General features: G+C 33.9%; 1 protein-coding gene and 1 long non-coding RNA gene across 15 annotated transcripts in view; one reads left to right on the forward strand and one right to left on the reverse strand.

Annotated features, from left to right (window-relative positions):
• Positions 1-27,032, forward strand: part of CadN (neural cadherin) — a 209,599-nt gene that overhangs the window by 21,188 nt on the left and 161,379 nt on the right. For 8 of the 14 annotated variants that reach the window (XM_081986199.1, XM_081986198.1, XM_081986187.1 and 5 more), the window contains exons 4-16: positions 3,049-3,268; positions 5,821-6,039; positions 6,393-6,609; positions 6,755-6,848; positions 6,914-7,125; positions 8,193-8,349; positions 8,410-8,693; positions 8,744-9,016; positions 9,407-9,598; positions 14,726-14,916; positions 18,207-18,396; positions 18,988-19,170; positions 22,142-22,331. In XM_081986199.1, the coding sequence (XP_081842325.1) occupies positions 3,049-3,268; positions 5,821-6,039; positions 6,393-6,609; positions 6,755-6,848; positions 6,914-7,125; positions 8,193-8,349; positions 8,410-8,693; positions 8,744-9,016; positions 9,407-9,598; positions 14,726-14,916; positions 18,207-18,396; positions 18,988-19,170; positions 22,142-22,331 (2,622 nt within the window). Of the gene's footprint in view, positions 1-3,048; positions 3,269-5,820; positions 6,040-6,392; positions 6,610-6,754; positions 6,849-6,913; positions 7,126-8,192; positions 8,350-8,409; positions 8,694-8,743; positions 9,017-9,406; positions 9,599-14,725; positions 14,917-15,226; positions 15,418-18,206; positions 18,397-18,987; positions 19,171-22,141; positions 22,332-27,032 lie in introns of all 14 variants that reach the window. The other 6 variants (XM_081986189.1, XM_081986188.1, XM_081986196.1 and 3 more) reach the window with 1 other exon arrangement.
• Positions 4,315-5,208, reverse strand: LOC145733425 (uncharacterized). The gene is made up of 3 exons (XR_014179207.1): positions 4,799-5,208; positions 4,538-4,720; positions 4,315-4,474 (listed from the first exon to the last, which is right to left on the reverse strand). It is a non-coding gene; the product is annotated as an uncharacterized LOC145733425 (long non-coding RNA).

The raw sequence follows: 27,032 nt of genomic DNA on the forward strand, positions 1-27,032 counted from the left end.
GTTCATGCATCAAATTTTCAAATGCGTTGAAATTGTGGTTTGAAATTTGAACACCCTGTAACTCAGTTATTTTTAGGATTTCAGGGTGGTTCAACCACTTAAAAGAACCGTTTTGAACTCGTCTTTCCAGTGGTGTAGAGTAAACAATTGTATCTTAAAAATTGCGTACAGGGTGACAAAAAGAGTGAACCACTGTACTTTTCTTGCACACCCTGTATACTGGAACCGAAAACGATTCTGCAACGGAGTTTATTAGGAACATTTTTAGTCTCTTACAATTTTGTTGTAACTTTCACCGTTTTCGAGTTATTTAGGAAAAACTGGCTTGGTGCAGCAAATATTTAAATCAGTTGAAATTGTGGTCTGAAACACGGTTTAAAGGACAGTCAGGGACAAAATAGCCTGTAAAACCCACTTGGAGTAAGAAAATGATTGTTTTAAGAACATTTTTTGAATCCTCATAAGATTTCCTATTCAATAACTTGCAAAAACACCACACATCACCAAATTTTAGTCAAATTTAAAAAGCAACACCAGTATAATTACCAAAAATGTCTGACTCTGCTCTTTAAGTTGTTTTAAAGGTCTTAGGACTTACTTTTAGGTAATTACTGGATTTCAACTCAACAATGCAGGAGTTTCATATCTTTTGTTAACTTTTGACCTAAGCTTTGGTTGAGTCCTTTCACAACTTTATAATTTCTATGGAAATGCAAATAGTTTTGGAACAGTGTTTTATTAAAATTGGTTTCCAAACAATGGGTCTCTAAGGTTTGTAATAAGGGAAGATTTACATTAAGCATCCAATTTACAAGAATTTATTCCCTGTCATAAATATTTTTTTTCAAGGATAAACGTAGCTTTAGTGATTATTCAATTTTCACGTTCCCTCCTCAAAAAAAATGTCTTTTGACCATCCTCAAGTAATACAAATTTCCTAACTAATTTTTTCCTAAATTCATATGCAAAGGGTCTCATAGAATTTCCCTCGACACGAAAATCTCCCTATTATCGTTTAGTTTAAGCCGGCGTAATCCCGTTTGCAATGAAAATGCAAGCTCTTGTTGTGTGCAAAACTCTCGGGATATAAACTTGCGTTCGTAGCAAATAGGGTGTGGCCGAGAACTTTAATCCCAGACAAATAAAAAGGAAACCCCTCGATGGGGAACGTATCCAACTTACGGGGAAAAACTTATAAAACCGTGGCAAACTGGGCAAAATTAACTTTTCGGAGTTTTCGGACCCAGTTTTACGTGCCAAAACTCGACAAACGTTCTATCACACATTTTGTTCAAGTTCAAAAATTGCACTTGTATATTATTTTTGATACGCTTTTTAGGATCAAGTATTTTCTGCACAGAACTTTTTAAGTTGCATGCTAAGTAACTTTTATATAAGTTTTGATATGACATTTACACACTTTAATATCGTAAAACTTCCCTAACATATTTGTCTTTCTTACCATGCTGCTTCTTCACCAAAGGGATAAAATGTAAGTATAACAGTAGTGAAATGTCATTTTAGTTAACTGCTTTTCCTTGGTACAAAATACAATTCCACTGTTGTCAAACTTTGTATAAAAAAATATGAAGTTACAGTTAAACTACTCAACTGAATTTACTAGCAAAAAGTCAATGTGGATTTTGACAATGCATAGAAGTTTGAAAACTGCTGAGTTAGATTCAACAATGTTACCATTAACATATTTTAACTGGCAACTTGCATGCATAAATGCTTAGCTTTTATGTAAGTTTAGAGTTTCTTAGAGCTTAATTAGTTTAGTTTAACCTTGTTTCCACTTTAAACTCGTAGTTGAAACTGTTCCTGAAAATGTTCTATGAACAAACACCTCAAGCAAATTCATGTTAATTAATCAAGCTAGGTTAGTCAATTTTCTGGTTGATATTTATTTTGTAATAAAAGTGAAAATTTGTGGATTTCACACATTTTTTTGTGAAAAACAGTGTTGTATGGATTTCAGCTTGTTGAGTGTGTTATTTGCTGTTCTCTGTTTGGTTATTCCTGTTTAACCAAAACAGGGAATTTTTTTAAGAAAGTTCCAGTACAGCCTTGGCTTTTAGGTTCAATTTAGTACAGACCGCAAAATAGTAGTATTTAGCCATTTTATAATAACTTAATATACTATATAACTTAATAACTGTTTTTATTATGTACTAAGTAATACATTGTCAAGATTTTACATTCTAAACTAGAAATTTATCGACATTTTATACACGCTTTTAGGCTAAACATTGCTTATCCAAGGTTCAGGGTAATAAAGGTTACGACAAAATTTTATTACGTTATTGAATTTCGATTAGAAGTTCCATTATACCCGGGACAGGTACTTAAGTAAAAGGAGTATATCGACTGGGGGCTTATTAAACTTTAAATAAATAACGAATGTCACTAATAAAATTTAGTCGTACAGGGAATTTATATGTTATTGGAAATATTTTTATTTTTTGTATTATTAATCAATGAGAATGATAAAAAAAGTTGGACAAAATTTATAAACTAAAACTTAAAGTAACCTGGCAGCATATAAGTCAAAAATCTGCTGGTATTATAGAATATTTCAAACTCAAAAGTCCTTCTAATAGACATATCGATTAACCTACATTGATTGATATTTGGTTTCGTTCGCGCCCTCATTATCGCTTGGGTATTGAAATGCCAACAAATATCTAATGGAAATTTTGCTGTATTATATCACCGTAGTATATGTGGGAGCTCAAAATTATTTCACGGAGAACGTAAATGAGATAATCAATAATTTAATTTCCAGACTGTAATCTGCCAGAACAAACTATGCTTGCAAAAGCAATCAATGTGTTACAGTTAAAAGCGTGTTCTTGGACTTCTAAGATATTTCTCTCTGATAAGTCTTTGAGCCTTAAAACGGAAATAGTCCTTTGGCATGTCAGAGGTGAAAGTTCTGCAAAAACCCCCCAAAGGCAATAATTAATCAAAATTAAAATTCCTCTACAGTTGGTTCATTAATGCGACTGACGTTCAGTTAACTCTAAATGCTTTTTACCTTTCCAGATACCGACAACCAACGCGTTATTATCCATGTTCGTGACGTCAACGATGAACCGCCCTATTTTATCAACAGGCCACTACCGATGCAAGCTGTTGTACAGTTGAATGCACCCCCAAACACCCCCGTTTTCACCCTACAGGCCCGAGATCCAGACACCGATCACAATATTCATTATTTTATCGTTAGGGACCGCACTGGAGGACGATTTGAAGTGGACGAAAGGTCAGCTATATTGCTACTTAGTTAGTATACAGGGTGGGAGATATATGGTTATTTTTTGTGACGGTTACGTCATCAAGTGCTCCGCCATATTGAAATTTACGCACGTCGTTTATTACAAGCTAGGCTAACCATCTTTTTAATCACTTGTTTGGACGTTGCCGTATTGACAAATTCCTCCTTTAAACTTCACAATATGTATCTTTCATTAAGCAATTATAAATGAAAATGAGAAAACTATATTGTTTTGAAAAAAAAAACATTCTAAGAATCTCACATGTTTTGCATCTGTATAATTCATCGGTCCGTTTATTACTGCAACCAACAATACACCAGGTTCACATCTGCTCGCGAAAGATGTGGCAACATAGGACACAGTTTCAACTGACAGTCGGGTAAACATTTTGAGGTTAGGAATTTTAAAAAGTTGAAAAACACCAAAAACTACAAACAGAAGAAATAAAAACTTAATTTAGGGTTGTTTAAGTTTATTAATTAGTGTTGTTATTGCGAGACCTTCGTAGAATTTAAGATTTTTCTTCACCAAACTGGAAAACTTGCAACATTTGGTGGTAAACAAAGGCGGAAAGTTCCAATCAAACTTTGGCTTGGGAACAACAACCACATTCAATTTAAATTATCTGGAAAGAACATCACAGATAGGTGCATTCAAACGAGTCATTAACAGCCCAATACCAACGTTTCAAGAATTATTCCATAAAATTTGCAAGAAAAGAAAGGCAATGTGTGTATCCTGGGGACTATTAAATCTTAAAGCAGTGTTTTAACTTATAACAGAATTGTTGGTGTTTTAAGAACTTGCTTCTTGGTTTTGTGATATAGATTGCTTATTTATTTCCTTTTGTAAATTTACCCAGCATTAAATAAATACATATCAATTTGGTTTTGTTGTGTGATTTAACATGTTTTTTCAATTTCAGTTCAATTTATTGTAAGAGCAGGTAGGTACCTCAGTTAAAGAAATTATCTAATTTTATGATTGGTTATAAAGAAAACTAGACTTCTTAGATAAAAAAGAAACTTGAGTGTACTTTTTAAAGATTTTATTTGTATATTTCATAGTGTGTAAATAATACAATTAAAATAGTAATTTAACCTACTATCTGATGGAAAAGTATTTAACAGTAGCACCATCTGTTCCTAGCCTTATAGTCAGAGAAGGTACGGCAAAATTTATAAGGGCTAATTCTGCAAAATAATGGCATTTGATCAAATTTATGTATTAAGTAACTTGTATCTTTCTAATATTACCTGAAACTTAATAGAAATTTGTTTTTTCAACACTCTGCATATGGATTTTGACAACACCATTATAACCATAGCTTCAAACACCTTTTGTTTAGAGTCTTTTAGAGCAATTGATAATGGGACTTTTTAAATTTGGACCCTTTCAAAGCATGATAAGCAAACTCCAGATTAGGCAAATAAAGGTACCTGAAACATAAGCTATTTAGTATTAACAGCTTATTAATACCTCTACCAGAGTCCTTTTTATAGTATTAGGTAAATCACCTTGTCAACTTCTGCTAAATACACCTTTACTCTATATCCATGTTTCTTCAAGAACCACTGGCTTGAATAAACTTGGTTTTTGTAGTGTTCTTGTAAATACTCTTCTTGGGAGTAAGTAAATATATGGGCTGTTTCATTGTGATAGTGTTTTCTATTAGAAAAGGCATCCTTTTCTGTTCCACAAACTCTAGTTCCTTCAGAATGTTTCACTGGGCCCCTTGATAGTTGTAAAGTGTATTAAGAAGGTGGCATTTTCAAAACCGACTACTGAAACACACACACATTATCTAGTCTCACACGTAGTATCGCAATTAAAAACAAGTTAAATCAAAATACTCCTTAAAATATTGTAAAATTTACATCAAAAATAAAAATTGTCTCTTTGTTTACTTTTTGTCAACAATGGCGGCCGATTTTCCCAGCCTTGTCGTCCTGATTCATTGCCGACGTGACTAGATGACGTCAAAATTCTATCGCGCTCGGAACGCATGTAATAGACAAGAAAGGCAAATAATGATGACGTAACCGCCACGGGAAAATAAATGGACCATACATACAGGTGTGGTAAATCCAAAACCGACAATAGGAAAACCGTGTAACTGACAGAGAAACGTAGATAATTGCATGCGTGGGACAAAGACAGAAAACGAAAAAAATACCAAGTAGGCCATATTTTCAGTACGCTGTTGCCAAAATCCAATACCGTCGACAAAATGTATTGGATTGGTATATACTTGATATTTTTTTCGTTTTCTGTCTTTGTCCCGCGCATGCAATTACCTACGTTTCTCTGTCCGTTACACGGTTTTCCTATGGTCGCTTTTGGATTTACCACACCTGTATGTTCCGAGAATGGTTTTGCAGTTCACAAAAATGTACCTTAAAAATTGCATAAAGTTGAACATTTTCTTGGAATTACTTTCTAAAGAAATCTGAATAAGCCTGAATTTTTGGTAAAATATCAACTTTTACCCAATAATTTACGTACCAAACAGTTGGTTAATTAACGTTATGTACTTTAGGTCTGGTGTTGTCCGCACTCGCGGAACCGACCTCTTCCAACTGGACATGGAATATGTCCTCTACGTGAAAGCTGAAGATCAAAATGGACGTTTGGACGACAAAAAGTTCCAAAGCACCCCAGAGGAACGTTTATCTATCGTGGGTGGTAAACGGGCGCCTCAGTTCTACATGCAAAGCTACGAAGCGGAGATTCCTGAAAATCAGAAGAAAGACTCAGAGTGAGTAGGATTTTTTTGCTGTCAAGATGATTTTATGTCATAATAGTGAGTAATAAGGGCATTAAATCATTTTTATCTCCTGCAAAAAGGAATTTAAAAAAATGTGGGAGACTAATGAGTTTCGATTAGTGCGAGAAGGAGACGCGTAATTAAAATGTCAGAAGCACACCTGCCTATTCGACCTCTAGTTTATGTTGTTTACCGCATCTGGGAACTATATTTAGGGACTTGAATGACTTTTTCCTTTTTTTGGTTCAACCTAAAAATGTGTGCTGCTTGATATTAGTTTAGATGAAAAAAATGACTCTCTCTGAGATTTCTCAACTTTACTGCCATATCAAACATTTTTCTAGTATAATTTCGGTGAAAGCAAAATCATTCGCCGATCGTGAAATCCGTTACACCTTAAAAGCCCAAGGACAAGGAGCCGGAACCTTCAACATAGGACCTACTTCTGGAATAGTGAAATTAGCCAAAGAGCTCGACTTTGAGGACCTGAGACAACCGCATGTGTATTCTTTGGTTGTTACGGCCACCGAAGATTCCGGTGGATTTTCAACATCTGTCGAGGTAAATACGCCTTTAAATGGGACGTTTACATAAGCTTCACGTCAAGTTCAATAATCTCTTTACGTCTGTTAAAGTTCCGTGCAATAACTATCTCAACTGGTCAATTTGATACAGTTTGAAGCTGTACAGGCTAATTCTGTTTTAGCTCACAATTCGAGTGACTGATGTAAACGACAACGCGCCAAAATTCGAGCTTCCCGATTATCAAGCTCACAACGTTGACGAGGATATACCGCCAGGTAATTGTAACCAAGTTTTTTGCACCAAATTGCATCTGGTGCTAATCTTAATTTGGTTTGATTAGGGACATCAATCTTGAAAGTCAAAGCGATGGACGCTGATTCCGGCACGAACGCGGAAATTGAATATTTAGTGTCCGACGATCATTTCAGCGTTGACCCTAGCGGTATCATCAGTAACAATAAACAATTGGATGCAGACAACAATAATGCTTATTACGAGTTTATTGTTACGGCAAAGGATAAGGGAGAACCACCTAAAACTGGAACGGCCACTGTAAGTTTTTACAAATTAAGCTTCACAAAGTTTGCTTTAATTTTTCCGGTTATATTGACTTGGGAAACTCCTTCCAAACCTTCCTCAAATCCAGTAAATTTTATGATTAAAATGTTTAAATGAAGTTGGAAGGGTTAATTGCGTTTCGTAAACTTTCCACTATTCTTTGAAAGTTGGATGATTAGCAGTAAGATCAAAAAGTAGATACAAAACTATGTATTATAACATAGGGACATTCAGTAAACGGTTAATGATTTATGCAGATGACACAAGGTTGTTGTAAGCAGACAATTGTCTGAATTTCACACTCTAAAAGATCTTTGGTCTACACTTTTTAGACATGTATACCCACTTTAGTCTTCATTAATTTAATGTAGACTTTAGAAGAATTAATATGCTTAAAGACAGCTCAGCCAATCTGTCTTATCTCTTTAGAACCCCCTAAAGAGGTAAGACTTTAAAAATAGTTGGAGATTATAGAACAAGCTGGAATGTTTTGGAAAGAATGCTTTTCAAAGTTTTGGAAGCTTTTAAAAACTTGCAGGAAGGTTTCCGAAAAGTTTTGGAATTTTTTAGAAGCTTCTAGATGTTCTGGACAGTTTTAGAAACAGCTGCAATGTTTTGGGAAGGATTTTGGAATATTCTGAAAGATTTTTTAATATCAGACACATTTTGATACGTTTTAAAACTTCCGGAATGTGCTAGAAAATTTCTAGAAACCTTTAGAAGCTTCTTGATGTTCTGAGACATTTTAAAAACAGCTAGAATATTTCGGAAAGGATTTTGGAAGATTCCGAATGCATTCTGAAACTTATAGAAGTTTTAGAAGGTAATTCCGTAATTTCCGTAATGTGCTAGAAAGTTTCTGGTTGGTTTTGGGAGCTTTTAGAAGCTTCTAGATGTTCCAGATAGTTTTAGGAAAAATAAATAACATTTTTGACTATTTAGTGAAGCATTATTATATTTGTGTTAATTATTGCTCTATCTACTTACCTAGCAAAATATTATTATAACTACTATCTTTATTATCAGTAATAAATTTAAATTTATTTTACTATTCATAACAGGTTCGAGTGTATACCAAAAACAAGAACGACGAAGAACCTAAATTTTCTCAGCAAGTATACACACCAAATGTGGATGAAAACGCAGGTCCGAACACTTTGGTGACCACGGTAGTTGCTTCGGACAAGGATGGTGATAATGTTAGATTTGGTTTTGTTGGTAAGTTTCAGTTCCCTAAAACTACCTTAATCTGATGCACAATTTTTTCAAATTTCTTAGGGGGAGGTACCACATCAGGTCAATTTGTCATCGAGGAAATAACGGGAGTAATCCGTCTTCACTCTAAACCAATCTCTTTGGACCGGGACAAATACGAATTAAACGTAACAGCAATGGACGATGGTGCTTGTTGCATAAATGGCGATTTGACCATCCACACCAGCACTGCGGTCGTTGTGGTCTTTATAACGGACGTTAACGACAACAAACCCATCTTTAAGGATTGCGGAACTTACTATCCTAAAGTGGAGGAAGGCGCACCCAATGGGTCACCAGTCATCAAAGTAAGTAAAACATTACGTTAGAAGGGCAAATTGTGACAGTAACTTTTCAGGTGCATGCTACCGATGAAGATAAAGGTGTTAACGGCCAAGTCAAATATTCCATCGTGCAACAACCCAATCAAAAAGGGACTAAATTCACCGTGGATGAAGAAACTGGAGAAGTTTCCACCAACAAGGTGTTTGACCGTGAAGGTGATGATGGAAAGTTCGTTTCTGTAACGGTTAAAGCGACAGATCAGGGAGAACCAAGTCTGGAAGGCGTGTGTTCCTTCACTGTAGAAATCACCGATGTGAATGATAATCCACCGTTGTTTGATAGACAGGTTAGTAGACTTATTACTTGCATAAATCTCTGGAAAGTGTTCCTTTATTACTCTAGTGTAAGAATATCTTTTATGTGCAGACCATTTAGCGTGTGATATACCGATTTCATTTCAAACGCGACGTGTTTATTGGTTTTCCTTTTTGTCTCAAGTCGTTTGATTTCTTAACGTTGGCAATTTTCTAGAAAAATACAGTTATTTGCATTATAATGTTATCTCGTAAATATTTCTGTTTTGTCATGAGGAAACACTGAAACAAAATATCGAAAAGTATCATGTAAAGTTTAAAATAGTTTTTACGCAGATATTCTAGTGGTACGACAGTTAAATCTCACCATTTTTGTCAAAAAATAAAATATAACAACACTGACACTGATCTTCTAATTGTAGAAATATGTGGAAAACGTTAAACAAGACGCTAGCATAGGAACTAACATTCTGCGAGTATCAGCCTCAGATGAAGATGCAGACAACAACGGAGCTATAGTTTACACTCTAAACGCCGGTTCCAACCCATCTGATTTGGATTACTTTGAAATTCAACCTGAAAGTGGTTGGATTGTGCTGCGGAAGCCTTTGGACGTAAGTATTAGTTGTTAAACGCCAGAAAAATTGACACAAGTTGAACAAAAACTGGACGTAACTAAGTGTAATTAAATTTGCTTCCAGTTTTTATTAACTCAGATAATCTAAGTTGGGGAATCTAAAAGTTATTGCTCTCAATAACCCACATAATGTCCCGATATCCTTGTGTGGTATTGTGCTAATGACATAACTAACCCCTATTTCCAGTTTTAGCTAGAACAATTTGACGACAACTGCTGTTTGCCCTGCGAGTTTTATTACATAACTAACAACTGTTTCCTTGTCCAGTTTAATTAAAAATAATAATTAAAAAAAAGTTCAAATTCGGAGTGAGTGCGAGTGTGAGTGCCGATTTCAGGAAAAAATCTGTAGGGGGCCTAAAATATTATATCCGGAACATTTTTAATAGGTACGAGTGGACGTTTTATAGGGTCAACTGACCCTTAAAGTTCATTCCATTTCTTTTTGTTTCCGATTTGTATTGGTAAAGTTCGAGTTTTAGCTTGAATTTTTGCCTGAAACAAACTGGATATAGTCATGGAATGTTCTTTAGCAGCTTTTTTGTTGATAATTTTACAGCGCACCTTATCTTTCAGTTGCAAAAATTGGCCTAACGACTGCTCTTTTATCGGTTAAGGAGTCGTTGCCGATTGCACCGTTCTCGTTTTTCAACTTTTATTCAATGAGTTGGTTTATACGGCACACCTTGCATACAATTACGATTTATTAGATCTTCTCAATAATAGTTTCTCTACCTTTATTTTTTTTTTGTTTATATTTTGAATCGAGGTACTTTGGAAGGATTTTACTACACTTATTTGGTCTTCCAAATGTACCATCGATGAGTATCGTAACCCTTCTATATTTTTTGGCGTAGCAAGGAGCGCTGTCCTTTTTTAATTTTATAAATAATGCCAGGTACTACCTACATTTTTGGCCGCCATTGTGATTGTTTTTGTCCACCTAGCTCAATACTCCATTATACTCAATTTTAAACATTTTGAGTCGTTGAGCTAGGCTTTCCCCGGTTTTTGACTGAGTGTTTTTTGTGATTTTTTGAGAGAGTTTTTTAGAGGTGTTTTTATACGTATAAGCCACTTTTTCTACTGGTAAGGGCAGTAGGAAATCAATTTTTGAGCACCAGATACAATGGTGTACTACTCCTTCTGTCATTAAAAAAAAACAAAGGGGGTCAGCGGTTTACTTTCCAACGCGCGCTTTTTGACAAAAAATGACAACTTGGCCCCCTTTAAACATTGTGACATTTTTGAATTTGTGTATGGGGCGGCGATACAAAAGCGACATCTAAAGAAAGTGCTCACAACTAAACGTCTACCCGGTTTTTGAAGGTCGTTTTTAAGAGAAGAACTTTTTGATGCACGTCCTTGCTCCCTATTTTACCCTCGAAGTTTTTTCTTTTATTTTATCCTGTCTTTGCATGTTATTGCCTGCTTACTAATTTGTTTTTGATTCGATTTATTGTACTTGTCACCACGTGTCTATCAATAATTAAGTTGCATAATAACGAGCAAAAGATTATTCTAAAGTGTTAAAGTAAAATATTTTAAAGACAATTCTTTGTTTTTTGAACATTTGCTGAAGGCAACCAGACGCTTTATTCTAGATTTTTCTAGAAAATTATCTTCTGATACTTATGATGCCATCAGAAGTTCTCAAAACTGTTTTTACCTGCTCAGAACCACCAAAATGCTTCTGACCTTCGAAAGTGTCATTCAGAAACTCTAAAATGGCATCAGTGGCTCTTAAATATTATTGTGTATCTTAGAAAAACAGAAATGTCATTAGAGGCTTTCCAATTGTCTTGTGAGCATTAAGTTTCTTATTTTTATATCAAAGTTACTTAAAACTGGTTTTAGTAGCTCAGAAGCACCACAATGGCATCAGCTTTTAAGATGGCTTCTGAGCTTAAAAAAATTCCACCAGAGGTTTTCAAACTTTTTTTCAGGCTCAGAAACACCAAAATGGTATCAGTGCCACTGTAATACTGGTAATACACTGTGAGTTCTATTTTTAATCTTAAAGAGTCACGTGATTTTGAAAATATCAGATTAAACTGAAAAACGGTCACGTGATCCTTCAAATAATATTGTGACATTTAAAACGGTCACGTGATCTTCAGGATCTGCTTTGACGTTAAAAAAAGTGCCATACAACCTTTAAAATTAAACTTGATGATTGAAAATAATCACGTCACTATTTGCATCTTAAATAGAGTCACGTGACTTTAAAAATATTAGTTATTAAACTGAAAAACCATCACGTGACCCTTCAAATGATATTTTGACATTTAAAACGGTCACGTGATCTTCAGGATCTGCTTTGACGTTAAAAAAAGTGCCATACAACCTTTAAAATTAAACTTGATGATTGAAAATAATCACGTCACTATTTGCATCTTAAATAGAGTCACGTGACTTTAAAAATATTAGTTATTAAACTGAAAAGCCATCACGTGACCCTTCAAATGATATTTTGACATTTAAAACGGTCCCACATTTTTAAACTCACTCCATTTCGACTGAGCGTAGCTCCGTTTGTTAAGGAGCTACAAAAATGTGTAAATAAGGAAATTTGTAGGAAATTTCATCCTCTACGAGATTGTGTTGTTATGTTTTTGCCCCTAAGGGCCTCTTTAAGTAACTATAAGTCAAAATACCACCTTAAAAAATTTACCTTTGGGTGTTTTTAGTACCAAACCCAGCATTGAGTGTATCCGAAAATTATCTTCTGATACTTTCTCAAAACTGTTTTTGCCTGCTCAGAATTGCCACCAGTGGTTCAAAAACTGTCTTCTGAGATTCGAAAGTGTCACCAGAGTTCTCAAACGTAATTTTTCCGGCTCAGAAACTCTAAAATGGCATCAGTGGCTCTTAAATAGTATTGTGTATCTTAGAAAAACAGAAATGTGATTAGAGGCTTTCCAATTGTCTTCTGAGCATTTATATATTCTCGATTGTATGTAGTAATTTTTGAATATTAAATTTGGTATAATATTTGATGATGGATATTTAACACTTTTGATATGATAATATACTGGTGACAAGTACATTCAACTTTACATACGTTATTTTTCGTTTTTGTTTTAAATGCACCCTTTTGTTATTCACTTTTTAAAACCACCGACCAATGGAATTCAGGAATGTCATCCAGTAAGTAACTTGAGCTAGTTTAAAATAGCTAAAAAGTAAATGGCTAAATGTATATTGTACAGTATTTTGCTTCCAGTCAGTGACTAGTTTTTTTGTAAATTCTGCTGTGTCCTAGCAGAATTAAATATTTTTATACTGTGTTTTGGAACAGATCAGCGATTAACACTGACTATTTTTTATTTTGGGTTTATTTTTTTAGTAAACATTATAACTCACACAATATTAGCATTTTTGTTACGTTATTGTTTGAGATTGAATTGATATAAGCCATTCTAGTGATGGCAAAACACGTCAGTGGATTTGGTTTAATTTTCAATAAACCAAACTATATCACATAATGTTTGTGTTTTTCTGTAGAATGTCCTTTTTTTTGAAATTTTATGAAGTAATTTTTAAGACAGTTTATCGATTATATACTGGGTGTTTAGAAAATTAAAATAAAAAGCCATCTTCAAGGGTGTTTCTTTCCTGAGAAGCATTTTGGCAGATGATGTTCTTTTTATTTTAATCCTTAAAATCACCTTTCAAAATATTTTTTTTGGACACTCTGCATAGGAGACAATGTTTATTTATTATTTTTTGTGGCACTAAATACTAATTCAAACACAATTAAATGTCGAAATAATTGTATTTGTATTCAACATATTGGTTAGTTTTATGTATATAATAGTTTTTTAGGGGGTCACACAGGTTAATTTAATTTGACCTTATATAGGTGTGTAGAATATAATGGAAATGACATAAAAATGTTAGACAGTTTGATGGGACCATACTGTAATGTTAAGGAAACATAGTTCATAGTGTGCGATTGGTCAAAATTGGTTGGTTTCTTTAACCAATAAAAAACCACAAACAGTGTTGCAATTTCTGTTCTGTTTTTTTTTGTGTTCCACAAACATGTGGACTTTATTATTTTAAATCAGATCAAGCCAGATTTTCAGTTTTTCCTTTTTAGGAAAAACAACAATTTCAAGAACAGTGAAGTTTAGCTGTTCTGATGTGATATTTCTAAAATTTTGAAATAGTTTTCTATGAAGAGACAACTTTCAGACAAAACCCGTTCAGCCCCAATACTGTAATATCCCAAGTTGTTGGTAGTTCTAGATTATCATGAATTTTAAAGCAACATCAAATAGTGTCTTTCAGCCTTTGATAAACTTTAAAACTCTTATTCTGACGTGCTATAGAGCAGGTTGGGATAATTTCAAAATAGTTTTTACCTAAATGGTTGACATTTTAGCATTGTTTTCATATGGAATACTTAGTTCGTCCTGTATAGTTTTGTAGGTCTTGGAGAAGATGTTGACTGGTAGGTCCAGTGAGGTAATCTAATAATAACGTAAACCAAGATTTATATGTATAGTAACATTTATAGAATTTAGTTTTATTATTAAAAAATTATAATAAATTTAAACCGGTAAAATTGGAAACAATGAAAATATCTCGGAATTTGTTTAACAGCCACAGAATTCAGATGTATGTCTCTGCATCATTAAACACAGGATAGCTGTGCCATTTCTGAAAAATGTATTAAAGTGTGGTAAGTAATTCATAAGTACTAAGAGATGGTAGAGACTTGATAAGTCAATTTAAGTTGATGATTGACTTATTAAACACACGGTCAGTGTTGATCTGCGAGATCTCCCAAAACACAGGAAATCGAATAACAAAAGTCGGCCTCATCATCTCCATTTATGTTTAAGTTTAGTTGTGTGATTGAGTTTAGATTACTAATTTGTTGATTGTGTACTGTCGACTTTGTTTCTGTTATTTTCATTTCACATTTACTGTGCATCAGTCTTTTGCATTGTTGTTATTGTTAAAGTGGTTGGGCTTGCAACAGACTCGTGCACATTAAAGTCATTTTACGTTTATTACCATAAAACATTATTTACATTTCGTTTTCTCCCTCACCTATTCATGACCGTGCCGTTTGTCTATTTCACTCTCGCAGAGAGACAGGTACAGATTGCGCGTGCGCGCATCCGATCGTGGATATCCACCTTCTCACGCCGATGTCGACATAGAGCTCGATGTGGTAGACCGGAACAACAAGCCTCCGCTATGGGATAGAGACACCTTAAGCCCCATCCACATTAAAGAAAATGTCACAGTGGGAACTGTGGTTACGTCAATCAAGGCCAGGTTTGTATGAAACAGGGATGGTGAGATGTAAACATCGGCTTCTACGCCAATGCTTACCTCTAAAACGATGCTCGGTTTTGAGCAGCCGGTTACCTGGCATTCATGCGCGCAAACGATCCATTTTTGCTCGACTAAGATACTTTGAAAAATTGCAATTTTTGACAAAACACCCCCCGTGTGACGTCAAGTGTTCTACTACTAGTGTCCTCCATAAAAAACTACACTCAGGCATAATTTTGCAAAAAAAAAAAACTAACACCAAGTCCGGCTTTGCTCTCTTTCATTATTCGACGCGCGTATGGTAACACAGCGCGAGTCGTATCGTCTCGAAGCCATGGCGCAGGACAAAGGGTACCCACCTCTATCCAGATCTGTAGAGGTACAGATCGATGTGGTCGATAGGGCCAACAATCCTCCTGTATGGGATCACGTGATCTACGGCCCGATCTACATCCGGGAAAACTTTCCGGTTGGCGCCAAGGTGGTGTCTGTCAAAGCCAGGTCTGTTCTATATGGAGGGAGTGGCCACTCGATTTTTTTTTTTTTTGAAAAAGGAAAATTTTGCGATTTTTTTAGTCTTAGTAAACTAGTTCAGATAAATTCAGTCAGAAAGCACTTTAGTGACAATAACACATCAGTTATATTACCTAACCTAACCTTAATTTTTAACTTGGGAGAAACAATCTGTCACATACTTAAACCACCTGACAGTTTTTCTTCTATTAATTCTTATAAATTTCTTATAGCTGAAAAGTGACAATTTCATATTTTAGAGCATGACAACGCATCAACTTTTTCAGCTCTATCACCCGGTAAAACTGGTAAATATAATTTTTTTTTTAATCTTCGCCGTTTTGCTATATCTCAGTTTGTTTAGTAGCTAATGCTCTTCAAAATAAAAAAGTTACAACCTTTCAAAAATTGAAAAAAATGCTATTTTTGCAAAAAGTGCAATTTTGGCAAATTTTTATTTTGCTCTATAAGGGTTCCAACGCACAGCAAAGAGCATATTTATACAAAAGAACCTTAAATTAGGTGAAATAAGCACAAAAAAAGCACTTTAAAATTTTTCACTATTCAAAAAAATTGAAAGAATGGGGGGGTATCAGAGAGGTTATTTAGGTACTTTTTAAAATTCAATATCTCGGTAACATGACTAGCTACAGAAGCCATTTTTAATCCATTTTGTAGTATTTTTTATGCTTTTTCGAATGTCGTAGGAACGAATTTCCTGCGAATTTAAATAAAAGAGCTACGATTTTTCAAAAAGTCAAAAAATTCAATTTTTGTCAAAAGTGCAATTTTAGCTAATTTTTATTTTGCTCTATAAGGGTTCCAATGCACAGCAAATGGCATATTTCTACTAAAGAACCTTAAATTAGGTGAAATAAGCACAAAAAAAGCACTTTAAAATTTTTCACTTTTCAAAAAAATTGAAAGAATGGGGGGGTACTAGAGAGGTTTTTTAGGTACTTTTTGAAACTCAATATCTCGGTAACCTGAGGAGCTACAGAGGCCATTTTTAATCCATTTTGTAGTAGTTTTTATGCTTTTTTGAATGGCGTGGGAACGAATTTCCTGCGAATTTAAATAAAAGAGCTACGATTTTTCAAAAAGTCAAAAAATTCAATTTTTGTCAAAAGTGCAATTTTGGCAAATTTTTATTTTGCTCTATAAGGGTTCCAATGCACAGCAAAGGGCATATTTATACAAAAGAACCTTAAATTAGGTGAAATAAGCACAAAAAAAGCACTTTAAAATTTTTCACTTTTCAAAAAAATTGAAAGAATGGGGGGGTACTAGAGAGGTTTTTTAGGTACTTTTTGAAATTCAATATCTCGGTTTCAAAAAAATTGAAAAACTGGAGGGTATTAGGGGTCTTTTTACTTTTTGAGCTTCAGTATCTCGGTAAAATAAAGAGGCGGGTTTTGACTCATTTTGTAGTATTTTTTTATCATTTTTCTTAAATTGATTAGACTTAAAATAAAAAAGTTACAACCTTTCAAAAATTGAAAAAATGTCATTTTGGTCAAAAGTTCAATTTTGGCAAATTTTTATTTTACTCCATAAGGTTTCCAATGCACAGTAACAGAATTTAGGATTTAACAAAAGTGCTTTTGACTGTAATTTTTCTAAATATTTCTTATTGCATCAGTAACTCGAGAACAAAATTTTCCTTTAGAGTTCATTTACGTAAACTGCAGGTAAATCTCCTTGATTTGGTTTGTTTCTTTATTAAAAAAAAACAAACAACATGTTAGGTTGTGTTATGCAAATTTATCTCTTTTTAGTATAATTTTAAATAGAAAAATGCAAAATGTATCTGCAGTTTTCGTTTTGATCGGCCCTCCCCGGCAAAATCAATACAGTGGTGTCAGTGTTTCCCACAGCGGCAGCACGCAGCGCCGCGTAGTGGATAAAGTCGTAATTTGCACGCTTTATTTACAGAATAATTTTTAAGTTTTTACAAAACAAAGTGTCGGAGCCAGCACGAGTTCCGAAACATGTCGAGAGAAGCTGCAGACTTTTAGAAACAACCTAAATTTTGCTTTTTTAAATTTTTAACGAGTTTTTTTTAAAAAGCAACAGGAAGACAGGAATTTTTTACTGGATGCTGTCCTCATGCACCACACAGCAATTTAACACACTGTGCTTTCTAAAAAAAAAGGTTCAAAAGGGCACGTAAAAGACAGCGTTCAGACAAATTTTTTCCCTTGTAACAACCCATTTTGTAACCAAAACCTTGTCTTGTCGGTTCAAAATATTTCAAATACAAAATGGATCGGTTTCAATTATAAATCAACAAAATATTGAGGTAATTGGCATCCTCTGTCTTCAAAAAACAAAATGTTTCTGCATGATTGTCCATTGACGTAGACTTATTTTATTAGAGAAGTCATTTTTATTATTATTATTATTATTTATATACTATATTTTGTACAGAATCGGATGCCAGTGTCCTTAGTTAGAAACAGTGATTATTTTTGCATGGTTTGGTTGTAAAACTGTTAATTTGATCAGTTTGGTTAATTGGAATACAAACAGTTTTGCAACAAAACAACATTTTTGCATGTGGCTATAGATTTTTGTCGGCCATGAATTTTTAGGCGCTATGTTTTTGATCGTTATGGAAGCGATTTATATTTTTGAAGGCGCTGGTTTTTTTTTTTGAAAAGCGTGTTTAATTTTGCAACTAACGCAATTGGGCCTAAAGTTTTAAACAATTTTGATTGCAAAATTAAACGGCACACCCAAAAGGGTTGAAACTTTTCAATTCCATTTTTTACCAGCTCCGGAATTGAGAACAACCCGACAGTGTTTTATCGTCTGATGCCCGGATCTACAGCGCAAACCAACAAATTGCACACGTTTTATCTACAACAAAGGCCGGACAATGGGTTTACGTGGGCTGACATCAAAGTCAATCATCCCTTAGACTACGAGACAGTCAAAGAGTACAATTTGACTATACGTGTTGAGGTAAGAAGATATTGTGTCATTCTAAAAGATCGATTAAATCCAGAATCGAAAATTTGATATTCAAGCACAGTTTCAGACAAATTCACTTTTCTGATTAAGAATTTTGACACTTTCTGTTTTACATTGACAGTTGTGACAGGTTCTGAGAGACGATTTTGACAGTTCATACCTTAAAATGTCAGTTACATTTCTGGCAGTTCTGACAGACTTGACGTAGGTGTCACGTGACACCGGTTAAACACGTAAAAACTGTTAATAGTGAGTCAATATGTCAAACCACTTCAACAAGACCACAAAAGTTGCGATACACCGATAAAACTGTACTTTACAGCTCCATAGTCTTAATTTAGACATTACGTGACACAGAATGACCTTTGTAATTGACAAATGTCACATTTAATTAAATTCCCATAAAATATCACATTTTCAGTATATTCGCAGTGAAAAAATAAGTTTAATAAGATTTTTTAAAAATTTTAACAGTCTAGACAGTTAACAGCTACCTGACACCTGTCAAATGTCAAATTCCATAATTTTGTCAATTACTTTAGCAGCCACAATATAATATAATAATTAATAAACTATTTTCAGAATAACGGTGTTCAGCAACTGGCATCTGAAGCCATTGTCTACATTCAACTGGAGGATGTGAACGATGAAATTCCGCTTTTCACTGAACGAGAACAGGAAACTGTGTTGGAGGGAGAACCAATCGGCACTAAGGTCACACAAGTTAATGCTATTGACAGGGATGGGACTTTCCCCAACAATCAGGTAAAAAATAGTAAAAACTGAAGCTGATTTGATGTACCAGAATGTCTAGACTTTAAATCTTTTGAGTTGCTGAATGGCGGCTTGGGACGCCATTTTGTCTGTCATTTCTTGAAACTACGTAAAATTTCCTTCAGAATGAGGTGCAAGTCAATATTTTGACAGAAAATTCAGAATGGCGGCCTGGGACGCCATTTTGTCTGTCATTTCTTGAAACTACGTGAATTTTCCTTTAAAATGAAGTGCAAGTCAATATTTTGACAGAAAATTCAAAATGGCGGCTTGGAACGCCATTTTGTCTGTCATTTCTTGAAACTACGTGAAATTTCCTTTAAAATGAGGTGCAAGTCAATATTTTGACAGAAAATTCAAAATGGCGGCTTGGAACGCCATTTTGTCTGTCATTTCTTGAAACTACGTGAATTTTCCTTTAAAATGAAGTGCAAATCAATATTTTGACAGAAAATTCAAAATGGCGGCTTGGAACGCCATTTTGTCTGTCATTTCTTGAAACTACTTGAATTTTCCTTTAAAATGAAGTGTAAGTCAATATTTTGACAGAAAATTCAAAATGGCGGCTTGGAACGCCATTTTGTCTGTCATTTCTTGAAACTACGTGAAATTTCCTTTAAAATGAAGTACAAGTCAATATTTCGACAAAAAATTCAAAATGGCGGCGTGGACGCCATTTTGTCTGTCATTTCTAGAAACTACGTGTAATTTCCTTTAAAATGAGGTGCAAGTCAATATTTTGACAGAAAATTCAAAATGGCGGCGTAGGACGCCATTTTGTCTGTCATTTCTTGAAACTACTTGAATTTTCCTTTAAAATGAGGTGCAAGTCAATATTTTGACAGAAAATTCAAAATGGCGGCTTGGAACGCCATTTTGTCTGTCATTTCTTGAAACTACGTGAATTTTCCTTTAAAATGAGGTGCAAATCAATATTTTGACAGAAAATTCAAAATGGCGGCTTGGAACGCCATTTTGTCTGTCATTTCTTGAAACTACTTGAATTTTCCTTTAAAATGAAGTGTAAGTCAATATTTTGACAGAAAATTCAAAATGGCGGCTTGGAACGCCATTTTGTCTGTCATTTCTTGAAACTACGTGAAATTTCCTTTAAAATGAGGTGCAAGTCAATATTTTGACAGAAAATTCAAAATGGCGGCCTCGAACTGTCAAAAAATACAACTTTTTTATTTGTCAAGTTACAATTGACGTCTCGGTGTCATTTTATGTTAAAATTTCTCGGAAAAGACGCTGGTGCAGTCGGTTTTTTGATATCTCAAAAACTAACAGAGTTAGACCTAACCTAACCTAAGTTAACATTTTAACCATTTTTTTGCCGTCACTCGGCTGCATTAAGAGATACATGAAATCTGACTAAAAAATATTTACAATAAATATGTGATATTATGGTAAAGGAAATTTGACGCCCTCTAGCGGCCAAACGGTGTTATCAATCAATTCATATGGGGACATTTTTGGAAAGCTTGAAATTTGCTCTATCTTTTATTTTCTATGACATTTTGCCGTAACTTGTCAAATAAGGGAGTAATTTAGAGTCAAAGCAAGGTGTGTCCCAAAATATGTGATTTTAGGGTGAAAGAATTTTGACGCCCTCTAGCGTCCAAACGGTGCCATCAATCAGCTCATGGGGGGACATTTTTAGAAAGCTTGAAATCTGCTCTATCTTTTGCTTTCTATGACATTTTGACGTAACTTGTCAAATAAGGAGTAATTTCGGGTCAAAACAACGTGTGTCGAAAAATATGCAATTTTTACAAAAAGTGTAATCTTGCACAGCAAAGTGGATAAGATTGTTCACAGTAGTTTTGTTGGAAAAAATTGTAATTAAAACGTCACTTTCTTCTTAGAACTTGCTATAAATATTCAAAGCTTTCACTTTTATCTAAAAACTTTATTCTCCCAAGTAGTAAGTCTAGTGTCACAACGAAATTTTTAGGGTAAATAGTGAAAAACAACCCTGAATTTACCCTTATTAAGCTTGCAAGACTGTCTGGACGGAGCAAAATATTTTGAAAGTTAGTTGTTTTGACCGATTTGCTCCAAAATCTAGTAATTATAACTCAAGTTCCTGAACTAGTGTAGTAATGAAATTTTTAGGGTAAATAGTAAAACTACTCTAAGTTCACCCTCATTGAGCTTCAAGCTTGCAAAACCGTCTCAACTGAGCAAAACATTTTGAAATATTTATAATTCAAGTGCCTGAACTAATGACACAATGCAATTTTTAGGGTAAATAGTGAAAACTATTGCACTTCATGCTTGCAAGGCTGTCTGGACCGACTTTTTGTTGGAACAATATTCGTTTTGATAAATCTCCTTAATTAGGTTTTTATTCCAATAAATCTCTTAAAAGATTCGTGATAAACTTCCTGGGAAAACGTTTGGCATTAAATAGGTTCCGCGTAATAAATATGAAAAGCGGTGGATACAGAAAGTAGTTTAGAAGCAATATTACTGATTTATTCATAGCAGCAATTTGGAAAATTGAAACCAGACCAAACTGAAAATTCAATAGTCCCCACAAAAGTTTTCGGAATAAGAGTTGTGAAATGTCAAAAAAAAAAATACTTTTTCACATTATAAGGCAAAACATTCTCTCACTAAGGAACCGCATTCTCATTAAACCTAAGTTAGGCTAAAACTTACCATTAGCTAAAATTGCCGGCAAAACTTTCCGGTGTGAGTACACTAAAAACACTAAGTATTAATAAATTTTAATGTATATTACATGTTCAAGTTTACAGTTCAAGTCTTGAAGATAATTATTTTAAAATTTTCATAAGGCTCGCAGAGAGCAGAGGGTAATAACGCTTTAATGCTCTTACCTGGAAGATAACTTTTTGAATTAAAATTTTACGTCTAAGTTTAATTATGCGTAAATTAAGATTAAAAATTTAATAATTATACTGATTTACTTGCTACATGTTGTATGGTTTTTCAGGTGTATTATTACGTGGTGGAATCGCCCAGAAACGAGGGCAAAGACTTTTTCGAAATTAATAAAGAAACCGGGGAAGTGCATACGAAAATCGTGTTTGATCGCGAAAAACAGGGGGCGTACGCCTTGGAAGTGGAAGCTCGAGATGGGGCTCCTTCAGCCAGACCGAATAGTGATAACCAACCCAATTCAGGTAAGTCACTGACAAAATATAAAGTTAATATGGCAAGAAGTTCCTATTTGTCAAGGAAACTGTGTTTGGTAAACTTTAGAGTCTGCCACTTATCTTCCAATTAATTTTTTCTAAATAATTCTTCACAGGAATGTTTTACAACAATTTCAGTGTCACAACTTTTCACTCAACAAAAATCTGACTCCAAGTAAATAAATCCAATCAAGAAGTTTCCTTCAAATTAAATATTAAACTCAAAAGTTCTTTGGAAGTTTAGTAAATACCGGCAGGAAACTTGTTCATTTTGGAGTGGATTTTCAGGTAATCTTGATAAAAAGATATCATCACCGATTGGAAATAAATGAATTAGCAACAAAACGTCACCATTTTGCTGTCTTGCATACTAAAACGGTTTGTCTCATCGCAAAGAATACAATGTCAGCATTTCCGTAAAATTATGATAAGATCATGTCCTTTGAACACTCACAGTTAAACCTCTAGCAATTTCAGTGCAAAAGTATTTTATTCTTATATAACTTGGATTATGTTAACTTCCCTTAAAATGTAGTAACTTTTTCAAATAACTTGAACTGCAAACAAAGTAGAATAAACTGAAAACGCTCCCCTGGCTACAACACTACTTTTGATGCATTCAAGAATAAAATATCCGAGCGAAAGTTTTCGAAAAGTTTGTATTTTTGAGCAAAGCTGCTAATAAAAGCTTTAAGAGATTTTCCAGCCAAATATTTATAATTTGAAATGTAAATTTGTCTCGCTTTCGGGGGTGAAAACGTTCTCCCTTTTGTAAAATCAAGACTAAATATTTATGTTTAGAGAAGTTTTCGGTAGCTCCAACCAAGGAGAATTAATGGGCTATAAATGCGGTATTGTTTGGATAGTAACTAATCTTGATTTGCTTCACTTCAATGAAACAGAGAATTGTATAAGTAGACTCTTTTACGGGTTTTAAGTTACCAATCCATTTTTACAAGCAGGACGATATTATAAAACAAATAAATCTATGACACGTTTTGCAAAATGCACATGGGAATATTTGCCAGTCAAATCCTCGTATATCCAAGAGATAAAACATATTGTGAAAACCGTTTTGCATGAAAAATCACGAATATATGCATATTTTAGTAGCTTGTTCATGGTGACACGTTATATTCCTTTTTAAAAGGTAAATTTATTAAGTCACGTAATTATTATTAAAAACAGTAAATATCACAATATTACTTGAAGAAGACTAGAAGTATTGTACAGTATTTTACTAGAATAAACATACAAGAACATTTAAAAAAAATCTAAACTAAACACAAATAACAGAAAGTTTACTAAACCGATATAAAACACAATTTGACTTATAATTTGAAGCAATTACGGACCTCCAATTTTCATTGGGGCAAACCAGAAAATCAGAGCTGTACTGAAAATTTTTTAGAAAAAATCCTGGTTTTGTTTAACTGGAATAACCAATCAGAAACTGACAGGAAAAACCCTCAACTGACATGAAACACAATTTAGTCCATAATTTGGACAGTTACGGGCCTGAAATTTTTACTGAAATAAGTAAATTAAACCTAAAAATCAAGACTATACTGAGAAATTGTTAGAACAAATTATGATATTCAGAAAATAGCAGAAAACACATTCAACTGACATGAAACAAGTTAGGTCATAATTAGGACATTTCGACAGAAACAAACCTGAAATTTTTATTGAAAGCAGTAAGTTAAACCTAAAAATCCGGAATCCACTGGAAAATTTGTAGAAAAAACAGGAAATCAGAGCCGTACTGAAAATTTTTTAGAAAAAATCCTGGTTTTGTTAAACTGGAATAACCAATCAGAAACTGACAGGAAAAACCCTCAACTGACATGAAACACAATTTAGTCCATAATTTGGACAGTTACGGGCCTGAAATTTTTACTGAAATAAGTAAATTAAACCTAAAAATCAGGACCCTACTAGAAAATTTTTAAAAAAAAATCTGAATTCAGTCAAACTGCAATAATCAGGAAGAAAATACACTTAACTGATACGATACACAATTTGGGCTGTAACCTGGCTAATCATCATCATAAATTAAACCGAAAAACCAGGACCGTAATGGAAAACTCTTTTTGGAGAGCAAAACACAATTTTGTATTTTTTCTAACAAATTTACATGCAATTACTAAAAAACTAATCAAAATCTAAGAATTCCGTTCACATATTTCGATTTTATCTCTCAAAGCCTCAGAGAAAAGCTATTAAGACCCAATAATTATTATTTCGTGTCCTGTAAACAAACCGATATACGTTATTTGTCGCTTTCAAATGGGATATTGGACGGCCCTAGTGATGTATTAATAAAGAAAAATGAATGTGGGCGTTCATAACGAAAAGTTCAAAGGAAAACTTGTTCCAATAATCTGTCATCGGGATGGTTAATGATTTTTCGCTCTAAAAATTCATTAGTCGGGTATGTTTTTATGGGAAAAATTGGCCAAGCCCGAAAATCAACGTCAAAAGTGGATTATTGGGGTTTGACTTCGGAATTTTAAAATTATTCAAAACTGAAATACGTCTGGTTCTTAAATTGAATAGAATTGCCATTAGCATTTTTTGTACACTGAACGTCTTCTTTTCAGTGCGTCCTTTATGGATGATAATTTAACGCAATATAAATGCAAGACTTTGAAAATATACATTTTACAATTTATCTTTGAAATTCAGTACAGGCAATTTCCTTACAGTATTGCTCTCAAAGTGGTCTATTTTAAATCATAATTGGATTTCCTACCACAAAAGTCCTATCAAAACAAATAAAAGATTCCTTACACGGCAACTTATTACTAGTGAAACTCGAACTGAAATTGCATGATTACTTCACGTCGAATACGGTTTTAAAATGCAAAATCGCTGTTTTTGCTCGAAGAAAGTTCCCTACTCTATTACTTATTGCAGACTGATGGACTGATTTGAATAATTGCCAATTGAACTTGCAGGATGTCCTCATTAATTTCTCTCTCGTTTTATATAAGAGTATTGGGAATTCTAATTAGAATTTCTTCTGAAACTGATCAGATCTCATATAATTTTGTTAAGAGTTTTTTTTTTGGTTAACTTCCCGACCACACTGAAAGTCCTATTTACTCGGGACTTTCCCAACAAGCCTTGGGGCTGTGTTGCAAATAGACCGACTTCCTCTTTTAGAAAATGTATTTCGTTTTATTGAAGGGTGCAAAAATAAAAGCCCTTTTGTTGTTCCGGTTTTAGACTCGTTCTCCGAGAAATCTAGGTTTCTAGACTTATATAGAATGGTCAAATGTTTTGTTCGAAGCTTATTTCTATGAAAATCCGATTACGTATCCCATCCAGCGTTGCCAAAGCTACCCCAATCAGGGTAGATCTAGCTCATTTCCAATAACTTCGCTCCTACCATCAAAATCTACCCCGTTATTGAATCAAAAAACAAATAATAGCATTCTCTCCTGTATTTTGTATATAATCTACCGTTTTTAATTACTTTATTGCCATTATGTTGGTTGTGAAACTTTTCATATCCTTTTTCCACTTATTGAATAGGAAATTTAACAAGGTTTCTAAAAATGCGCATTTTCTTACTACCAATTATTCTCTCAAACCACATTTCTTGCAATATTTGATAATAAAACGTGTTTTTGAGATTTATGACAGTTATTTTGAGAATTGTCACGTGACCGTCTAGCTAAATACTGTTCTAATCACGTGACAACTGTCACTAACGTCAAAACTGTTAAACTATACTCTAAAGTTGCCAAAATCAGAGTTTAGAAACGTTTTTTTGTAGTATTTGATATAAAACGTGTTTTTGAGATTTACTACTACGCTTCGGTTTAACGACCTGCCAGGGCTATATGGTATTTTTGAGATGTTTGATATTTATGATTTTGACAATGGTCACGTGACTGTTTAACTAAATTATCCTTTAAAAACACGTGATCTAACTATTATTATTTAAAAAAATTAGAAATCTGTATTTTTGAAATACCTACGGTTTTTATATTATTTATAGCAATAATCAATGATTAGAATTTTTGACAGCTATTAAAAGACACCCTGTATAATAATGTAAAATGAATGAATTTGTTTTGATAATATAATGTGATGAATGTCTGAACTGCCTCAATGTATTCAACACATCTACCTTGAAAAAGAAAATACGTTTGGCAACAATGATCCCATCTTCCACCGTTCCTAAAAAAAAATTCTTAAAACATGTCTGGACTTTGATTAAGTGTTTCAGACCGGTGTGAAAATTTAAGGTAACTGTCTACAAATCAGCTTTGTAACGTTTAGGATAGCACATTTGGTCCGTTTCCACTTTTCAGGGCAGAAAATGTGGTGGGCGGGTTAAAAGCTCCATTTGGGGCGGTACAGAAGCACCATCTATTAAACCAAAATCAGTTTTTTTTTAGGCACTTACATTGTTTTTCAACTAAAATACTATTTAGAGCATTCCGTAACCAAACAGTTTGCTTTATCGTTGAATTTGTCACTTTTGCCAGACCAACTGATGTATCTAACCCTATAAAACAACCGGATTACCTAATCCAAACGTCATACCTGGCAAGGCAAACAGTTTTACGTGGTTCAGGACGTGACCGTTTTCCAGGAAATGATAACACTGCAAGCCGATAAATCAAAAAATTGATTCAGTTCGTTCAGAATGTAAAAGTCCATATTTTTAAAGTG

Source organism: Ips typographus, linkage group LG9 (assembly GCF_016097725.1).
Source record: "Ips typographus isolate SLU linkage group LG9, UJ_Ityp_2.0, whole genome shotgun sequence".
Classification (NCBI taxonomy): domain Eukaryota; kingdom Metazoa; phylum Arthropoda; class Insecta; order Coleoptera; family Curculionidae; genus Ips; species Ips typographus.